At 50.5% G+C, this 9,861-nt stretch overlaps 1 protein-coding gene across 1 annotated transcript in view; it reads left to right on the top strand.

Annotated features, from left to right (window-relative positions):
* LOC144172902 (uncharacterized) overlaps positions 1-9,227 on the top strand; it is a 121,951-nt gene extending 112,724 nt beyond the window's left edge. Inside the window, 3 exon segments of the mRNA XM_077701494.1 lie at positions 889-1,079; positions 2,806-3,036; positions 8,524-9,227. Coding sequence (XP_077557620.1) covers positions 889-1,079; positions 2,806-3,036; positions 8,524-8,902 — 801 coding nt within the window. The 3' untranslated portion in view covers positions 8,903-9,227.
* Positions 9,228-9,861: the final 634 nt, after the last annotated feature.

Raw genomic sequence — 9,861 nt, forward strand, 5'->3', positions numbered from 1 at the left:
AAGAAACGGACGTCGGCAGGGCATGTAATGCGAAGGCAAGATAACCGTTGGTCATTAATGGTAACAGGGTGGGTCTCTAGAGAAGGAGGAAAGTTGGACGGGCAGATGAAATCAACAAGTCTGCGGCGGCAAATTGGGCGTAGTTAGCACAGGACCGGGATACGTTGAGGTGTATGGGAAAGGCATTTGCCCTGCAGGGGCCGTAGACAGGCTTATGACGACGATGATGACGATGACATCAGGGATGGGCTATGGTACAGAGTTCCCTCGACGGGCATTTTGGACAGAACGGGGCTGGATTGGTACGTGACATGGAGTGGAAGGCTGAGGGCATCGCTAGGCTGAACATCGGCGCCCACTCAACATGCCCACAACATGCCCACTCAGGCGGGCTCGCCAGTGATGATGGCAGGCGCCGCCAAAAGATCACAGCCGTTTCACCAATTTCCATTAGCCGAATGTCGATCTATCCACTCGCAGGAGCACTCTGTGGCCTTTGATTGGACATTATTGCTTTAGCATTCACAATGCATGAGAAGAGCAGAAGTGTCCTTGAAGTTTTTGTTGTAGGCACAGTCACTGTGCAGTGCCGCAGCCATACGAGAAACCAGTAGACTTGGAAGGCAGTGAGTGTACGAATGACATGGTTAGTTGGACAGGTTGACAAGGGGACACATAGAAAATTGGTGCAAGGGATGAACCAATCAGGACTGGAGAACAAGAGGACATGTGTTTTCTGTCCCGCATTCTTTTCTTCTCGCGTCTTGTCTCCTCTGTAGTGATCGAAAACATTGAACGACAGAATTTTTAGCACTGTGGAAGTTCCTAGGAACCCGCCAGTAGGATGCTCTTGGACTTCCCTCATCCCTCATCCATCTGTGTGTGCAGATGCTGGAGAAGATGCTGCGGGTGCTGTTTTCCAGCCGGGATGTGGGAGCGGTGAGGCGCTTTGTCAAGCTGCAGTTCTCCAAGATCCTGGCTGAACGGGTCAGCCCCCAGGACTTTGTCTTCGCCCGCGAGTTCCGGGGCCTCACCGGGTACCAGCCCGGGGCCTGTGTGCCAGCCCTCGAGATCGCCCAGTGAGTGGTGGTTGAGGGGGGCTTTCTTTCTCTCTCTCTCTCTCTCTCTCTCTCTCTCTCTCTCTTTTTTTTTTTTTTTTTTTTAATTTCAGTTTTGGTGCTCCCCGCTTTTCCTTATTTTTTTCTCTTTTCATTCATCTGTGCCGAGTTTACCAAGGGCAGTTGCGTGATGTAGCCATAAGGTCGTTGAGTCTTCAGTAGGGGAGGAGAGAGTGAATAGTGAGGTTTCAAAGGTCTGTCAAATATGACGGGATAGAATAGTCCAATTTTAAGTTTGAGTTCCAACTGTTTGACATTACCAAGGATTCAGACCCGCGAACGGTGGTGCTTCTCTCGGCCCTCACCACAGACCTGTGGGCATAATCTTCTAGCCCCAAGTCAAATGGGCTTGCACTAAGTGCCTTCGCAAAAGCTGCCATGTCTAGGGACATTTTGCAGAGCTAGCAGGCATATTTTGTACTTTCGTGCGCATAATTTGTGTGAATATTCCGTTGACAAATCTCGGGAGTAAAGTCAAGTTGAGGGTGCTGCCCGAACCTTGTTGCAAAACGGAGTATCCCTACAACCCGTGTGCCGCCCTGTGATGTTTGTGTCGTCACAGCCACCACTGCATTTCACCTGCTGTTATAATCAAGCTGGCTTTCTGAGAAGCGAGAAGAGAAATATTGCTCTCCTGTTCTGGACACTCCATTATCTTATTTATCTCGAGTGCACCTGTTGTTCCAAAGTCGGATGCTGTTGGCGTAAGCGAGGGTATCGAGGAGGAGCAGATAGCAGGCGCAGCCCCAGACGTTAGGCGACAAGGGAGCTTCTTACAACCTAGCATCTATCGACGGGTATTTACCGTATGTACTCGCATATAGGCCACACTTTCTTTTTCTGTGTTTTGCTTGGTTGTAGCTGAGCGGGAGTCAGGCTTATATGGCACTGTGACTACTGTATAGAGATTTGATAGCTGCATTTTGGGCTTTCTTTCACAGAAACTTACTCCACCTTGGACGTTCCCTAAATAGGTGGCAGTCTCAGGTTGGAATCCTGGAGCATTCTTTTTCAACTGCGGTACAAGCCGTTGCGGGGCTTAAGGGGTTGATCTGCACATGCTTGATGGCAATGTGGGCATAAATAGTGTTGCTACTTTTCTGGAACCTCAGCTAGCTAGCTACAGTAGGCAACAGCGCTCACCCTACGAGTTCACAGCGTCTCTACGGACGCTGTAGTACAATGGGTTCGACTCACCGGCAAAGCGACAAGAGGGCTCTCAAGGGCGAGGACAAACCAGGGGCTTTATTGGCTGAGTGGCACACTGCAAAACGGTTGCAACAACAGGGCTGAGAGCGTGCCTAAGTGACTCGCGCCATAATAGCCCGGATGGCCAAGGCTACACGTGGGCCGCCGGTTGGGTAGGCCTACCCACAGCATCTCATCACGAGGCAAAATGCCCCATCCTAAACGAGGTGGCAGCATGGGTCATGAGCACCTCATTGTATCTCTCTACAAAGCACGCGCGCCATCCTTAAAACGGCCTGTGGAAAAGGAGGAAGGTTCCTGAGTGAAAAGCAGCGGCACCAGCGCGTTGCCCTGTGTAACAACGTAGCAACGAGGCAAATGTATGCATCGTGTGTGAATTTAAGGCCACATTTGCAGGAAGCTGTAAAGAGAATCTAAAGGATCCCCGCACTGTGCAGGTGAATTTCAGGTGGATGTGGCGTTTTTTTTCTTGGCGCAGGCGGCTGGTGCGGCGGGACCCCCGGGCGGAGCCCCTGGTGGGCGAGCGGGTGCCATACCTGGTGGTGTACGGACACCCGGGACAGCGGCTCATCGAGCTGGTGCGCCAGCCCGGAGAACTGCTCCGGCAGGCATCTCAGTGGCGCCTAAACGCCCACTACTACGTGCAGCGGGTCATTGGGCCGGCTCTCAACCGTGTGCTGCGACTGCTTGGAGCTGACTGTCTCCACTGGTGAGTGCTTCTTCTTCACCATCATCATCGTCACCGTCTGCAGCAGGACAAGGACCTCCTTTCAACAGAATCGACAGCTGGGCTAGTTGGTATCCGTCCATCGTAAACAGCGCTTAACAAAACGACGACGAGAAGGGACACAAGACAGCCGTCTTGTGTCCCTTCTTCTCGTCGTTGTTTTGTTAAGGGGGGACGCGGGTCTTAGAATGGTCAAAAATGGCCAAAATATCGATTTTGAGAAAATCCAATTTTTGGAATTACAGTTAAACCTCGATGTAACGAAGTCGGTAAAATTCGTAATTTACTTCGTTACATTGAAATTTCGCTACATTGAAATTCACGGTTATAATGAAGTGTTCATCCCGTGAAGCGTTTCCTGAAAAAGAAAACGTGGCGCGCATACACGGCCGGCGCACTGTTTCTGTTTCTATCGGTGCTTAATCGTCTACGCGGGCATCAGCGTGATCCGCATGGAGCGTTTTATTCCCGCAAAAACGCGCCCCGCAAGCCACAGGCGCGCTGACGCAGCCGCGGAGACCACCCCCGCGCGTTGCGGGTAGCTGCAGCGACCGATTCTAACCGCTCGCTGAAACGCAACTTGAGGGGCAAACGAGAGGGGTATGTGAGAAAAAAAGCGGATAACGTGGGCGAAATTTTCACTGTAAAACGTTATACGCGCCGCTTACGAGAGCTCACATCAATCCTTCGTGGCGGCCTTATCGTCTAGCCAGCCGGCATCCCCGAGCGCTTCGAAGCTCCCGCCATAGGGTGCGCGCCTCCCCATTGGCGAAACCATGGCGAAACTGGTCAGGCTCCTCCCACTGCCGCGCGCAGCGCGAGTCACTTCCCGCCGCCGGCACGCAATCGTGGATGCCGGTGTGAAAAAAAAAAAAACGCGCGTGCAAGGCTCATAAAGATTCACAAATGCTTGCTGTGACGACGAAACCCAACAAGCATGAGCGAACTCGAACGAAGTGCAAAGCGGCGGCTTGCGGCGGCGGCGGCAACGCCAGAGGCGATTAGGCTTACCACCGCGGAGGATATTTGATGGGCGCTTTCGTAAGCGGCGCGTGTCACGTTTTACAATGAAAATTTCGCCCACGTTATCCGCTTTTTTTCTCGCATGCCCCTCTCATATGCCCCACGAGTTGCGTTTCAGCGAGAGGTTAGAAGCGGTCGCTGGAGCTACCCGCATCGCGTGGGTGGTCTCCGCGGCTGCGTAAGCGCCTGTGGATTGCGGGGCGCGTTTTGCGTTTTTTGCAGGGAGAAAACGCTGCGTGCGGTTCACGCTGATGCCGATTAAGCCGTAGACGATTAAGCTCCGACAGAAACAGTGCGCCAGACGTGTATGCACGCCACGCAGTTTGTAGGCAAGGGACTTAATCAAAGACTCCGTGGCTGGCTGCATCCGCGGCATTGGGCGACCCGTGTCGCCGTTCGCGTTTTATTGGGACCCCGTTTCGGCGCTTGCGTCTCCCAAAATCTACTTCTACAACTTAAATATCGTGCCTCGTTCTCCATGAAACTTCGTTACATTGAAATTCCGGCAAACGGGACTTCGTTACACAGAGGGTGAAAATACATGGTGTGCATACACTTGAAGTTACAAAAAATTCCGTGATTCGTTACATCGAGGGTTTCGTTACATTGAAGTTCGTTACATCGAGGTTTAACTGTATTGTACCTTCGAGCACCTGCCTTCAAAATATCAACGCGAAATTCCATCGGGAAATACTCTAAAATCACGTTTTGAAACGCCTCGAGGGCCACGAAATGCCCAGAATTGGGCAAAAGTTGCTTCAAATTCCCGCGCGCCCCGCGGGCGAAGCAGCCGACCGATCGCCGCCATCTTGGTCTTGTTTTGAAGCTTGTTTCTTTGTGCGCATTTTGCGATATCTCAAAATGGCGTTGCTTGAGTAGAACAACCGGCCTTGCCAGTTTTCCGAAGGCACCTTCTCGGCCGCTGATTGGCTAGAGCGGGCGCGCGCGGTTTGAGTTCGCCATACGACCCCTCCCATTGGTCGGCGCGACTGCTGTCATGGCGGTCGCCATCATGGCGTCTGCTACGCGCGTCTGACGGAGTCCGCTCTTCTGGCGCAGCGCTCGCTTAGAGCAGTTTTTTTTTACAGTTTCTTCTAATTCTTCCATCGCGTACTTTCGTGAATGATGCCAGGAGACGTACGTTTGAAGAAGACGACCCTTCATGCGCACGGGAAGCGAAAGCGTCGTCCGCCTATCCCAAGGTCGCGTGGTGCGACTTCGGGCCGCTCGACTCCTCCGGATGAGAATCGTTCGCCGCCTCGTATTGCCTCGCCTGCCCCATCGCCTGACCAACCACCTCCGGAATCCAAACCTGGTCCAAGCACGTCCTGCCGGCTTGACACGAGGTATTACACGGCGGAGGAGATCGCCGCGCGTACGGAACACGCGGACGAGGTCAAGCGCGGAACGGAGACTAAGTCAGCAACGCAGCGGAAATTCGACCTCCTTGAAGTGGATTTGGCGCACTCAGAGGAAGAATCCGGCACAGATTTTGTCTTAGTGGATTTTGCAATGCTGAAGGACCTTTTCGCGCACGTCAGGTGCGGCAAGTGCGGGCTGGCGGCGCCGGATTTGAGGAAGCCTGACCGGCAGTACGGCCTCGCCGTGAAGCTCGAGGTGACGTGCTCGATTTGTGAACACCGTGTGGAACGTTTTTCCTCGCCAAGGACCGAAGGATCTGGCAATATCACTCTTTTTGAAGTGAATATGAGGGCTTTGAAAAGTATTCAAAGCATGGGGAAGGGGGTGACTGCTCTTTCAGATTTTTGTGCTGGTATGAACTTGTCCCACAGAGGCCTGCACCACAAGACATTCCAAGCGCACTTGAGGAAAGTGGTTCAGGTTTGCGAGGACACTGCAGCAGCCTCTGAAGCTGATAGTGTGCGTGCCATCAAGGACTTGTACACCTTGGTCAGCCGCCAAACAACATAGATGATATGTTTGATGGCACGTGGATGACAAAGGGACGGTTGTCACACATTGGAGTGGGCTGCATCATTGGAGTGTACACCGGCTTGGTGATTGATCATGTAGTCCTCTCTAACTTTTGCTTAGGTTGCACCATCAGACCCAAAGCTTCAGATGAGGGCTACGAAGATTGGCTGGCAGACCATGAGTGTCAGCGAAACATTGACTGTGGTGCAGGACGCATGGAGGTAGAGGCAGCCCTGATAATGTTCAAGCGCTCGCTCTCCAAGAATGGGCTGCAGTACACAACCGTGATGTCCGATGGAGATAGCCGCACCATGCACGGCTTGAAGGAAAAAGGCGTCTATGGGTTTATCCCCTGAGGCCAAGAAAGTTTGCCTTCCAGCTACATTTATTTTCCCCAAAAGACTCTTTTGAGGGCCAACAACATGATGCATTTGCGGAAAACGCACTGCGCAGTGTCCCACCCCTGTATCCTCTCAAACTTCCAGCATAAAAACCGCGAATGAAATAGCCTCACCAAAGAACAAAAAAGGGGGGCACCTAAAGCAAGTTTCACCCTCACACTTTTGCCGTCCACAATATTCTGGGTACCACAGTGCACTGTAATAGATGATGGCACTTCACGAAGGACTGTTGCAGTTTTCACGACGCCAGCAAGACACCACCAGATTTCACAACGCTAACAAAATGCCAACAGATTCGAAGTCGATAAATTTTGCTAAATTCCTGTTGGGGTCCGTTACTTGGCCTTTTGTATCTCCAGTTCTAGTTGACATTTTTGGAATCCAAAGACAGATTTGAAAATGGGAAGAACATGTCTTTGTTACTGGGAAATTTTGAAGCTACACTACTGATGGTTCATCTCATAACACATGGCCAAACTTCAAATGCAGTTTTCTCAGTTTCATATTTTTGGTCACTTCCCTCAGCCTTACGCAGCTTTTTGGAAACTTATTTTTGCTTCATAAGGTCAATCTTGGTACCATTTTTTTCAGTACAGCCTGAGGCAGCCGATGACATTCTTAGTTTTTCTGTTTAGGCTACGCATAAATGATGACTTGCAGTTATTTTGATGAGCCAAAATATCCAATACTGCCATTTTTTGTACTTGACATATTTTTTTAGGATGCCGTGACTTTAGAGAAAAACGAAGAATGTCATCGGGTATGGGAACTCTCTGGCTATCCATTCATGTAATTAAAAGCGACAAAATGCAATGCGAAAGTTCATTTTGAACTAACAGCACCAGCTCAAATATAATTGCATATTTGAAATCTACAGAGAAAAGCACATCAGTGTGCAAATTTTCATAAGTTTCTACCCATAAATAAAAAAGTTAGTTTTAAGACCCTCGTCCCCCCTTAAGCGCTGTTTACGATGGAAGGACCTCCTTTCCCAGAGATGACCTTATTGTTCCCCTAATTCGTTTTCCACTTTTTGGTAGCTCGTTTATTGAACAGAAGGTTCGCCAGTTGTCCGTCATTCGCATTACAGAATGTGCCCTGTCTTACTTGGGCAGCTAGAATGTTTCTGACCAAAGTGCAGTTTTCTTGTGGAAAAATGTTTCCCCAGTATTCTTGTTTCCATGGCTTGTTGGACTGACCAAAGCTTTTTTTCAGGGTGCGTAGTACGACCCCAGTTATCCACCCAGTATGTAGGGTTATTCCTTTTCAGGTTTTGTGTTTTTTGAAAATTGAGGAGTAAAAATCAAGTGCTATAGATGATAATAATTTGGATGAAGTCAGGTGTTTTTCTAAAACCATTGCAAAATTCGGGTTTTTTCAAGGTAACTGTGCATGTGTGGGGGGTACGTAGGTGCGTGCGTGCGTACGCATGGCGAATCAGAATGGGAAACGAGGGGCTTGTTGAATTAAGACAGAAATAAGGGTTGGAAGTAAAGAATGCCAAGGAAAGCAATGGGGAGAATACGGTAGGTTATTTATTATCGTTGAAACATGTGCAGATTTTTTTGAAAGGCAAAGAAAGTGGAGAAAAAATGCCCGCCGGGTGGGATCCGAACCCACAACCTTATTCAACAATAATAAATGTTTCAACAATAATAAATAACCTACCGCATTCTCCCATTTTCTGTGGCATTCTTGACTGCCAGCCCTTATTTCTCTCTCTCTCTCTCTCTCTCTCCCTCCCTCTCTCTGTGTGCGTGTGTGTGTGTGTGACTTACTGTTACAAGAGACGCTTGGTTATAAGAGACATTTGGATGAAAGCAGTTTGGTTGGTTTTCCTATGTTCGCCGTGTTAGCAACATTGCATACAAGAGACACGTTTTTTTGGTTCCCTTGAGTGTCTCTTGTAGCGAGGTTTTAGTGTGTGTGCGTGGGTTTTTTTTTTACTCCAAACTGCACCCTCGCCTTATCGGTTTGTTCGGCGCGCCAAACCCCTAACTTGTTTTTATGGTTGTTTGAAATCTAGGATGTGGGTTACGTGTCCGAGTATTGCCTTTTTCGTTAATAACTTCCGTGCTCCCCCTGCCCCTCGCCCGTGTGCGCAACACAGGTACGAGGAGCTCCCGCGCCCCCGATTCGTGACGCCGACGACGCACCCGGGCCGGCTCTCCTCCTACCTGGTGGTGGGCCAGCTGTGCCTGGCGTGCGGGGGCCAGGCGGAGGCGCGCCAGCTGTGCGGCTCGTGCGAGGCCGACCCCAGCTACACGGCCCTGGTGCTGGGCTCCAAGGTGCAGCGTGTGCAGAAGGCCCTGCTCGAGCTGCAGAGCGTGTGCCGCTCCTGCATGGGCTTCCAGGCGGCCCAGCCCCCGCCCTGCGTCTCCGTCGACTGCCCCGTGCTCTACAAGCTGGCGCGCGTCACCACCGAGGCGCAGCAGGCCATCGGCTGGCACAACAGCAACAGCGTGCGGCTGCACCTGCCGCTGTCCTAGAATCTCTCTCTTCTCCCGGTGCGCTGTGAACGCCCATGTGTGGGGAACTGCTTCCTGCAAGGACTCGGACGTTTCGAGCGAACTCGTCATCGTGTGTGCTGCTCAGCGGCGTGCTCTACCGGTAATCAAACTGTGTGCAAAGGTGGACAAGACTTGCCAGTGTCGGTGACTGGAAGAGAACTTTGTGGTGTTTGCCCAGTGAAGCACATGGGCCGGGTGTGATACTCATTTGGGGGGGGGGGTGGCGGGCTTTTTTATTTTTGTACATGATCTGCAGCTGAGCTGGTTGTCTCTTGGGAGAAATGAAACTGTTCTGTTCCAATGAGTGGGGCTCTGCTGTCACTTTTTGGGGCCGGGCTCAAGCGGCCTTGAAGGCTTCACTTTCTCGCTGCTTACAAAAGGAAAGCAACGTAATGGTAAGGCGTGGTGTTTGTGACCAGACAACTAATGTGACGGCAACACAGTTCAGCTGGTCGACAAAGCAACTTTGTGAAGCCCTTTTGGCTGGCTTGCTAAACTCTATTTCTAGCCACTGAGAGGTGTAACAGTGGATGACAGTGCGTCATCTCGTGTAAAGGTGCACAAGGTTTCGTTCAGTGTACAGTTGAACCACGATATAACGAACCGTGATTTAACGAAATTCGCGATATAACAAATTTTTTCAAGTTTTCTATCAAAATTTTGCTAAGTGCATGTATTTTTATCTCTATTTTACGAAGGAATTTTATGCGCACTTCTGATTTAACGAAGTCGCGGCAAGAAAGCAAGAACGAGTTTCCGGCTGATGTTTTATTTTGCCTCTCAGAGCCTACATTGAAAACATTCAGTACCCACATTCCCTCCTAAAAGACTACAACAAATGAAAAACAGCGAAAGGTACGGCTGACAACAAAGTGCTAGCAGTTGTTCAAACTGCTAGCAATTATAGACGGCCTAATAGTGCGTTCATCATTTTGACG

This window comes from Haemaphysalis longicornis, unplaced genomic scaffold (genome assembly GCF_048455015.1).
Source record: "Haemaphysalis longicornis isolate Haplotype H1 unplaced genomic scaffold, Haemaphysalis longicornis Haplotype H1 scaffold_267, whole genome shotgun sequence".
In the NCBI taxonomy this organism is placed as follows: domain Eukaryota; kingdom Metazoa; phylum Arthropoda; class Arachnida; order Ixodida; family Ixodidae; genus Haemaphysalis; species Haemaphysalis longicornis.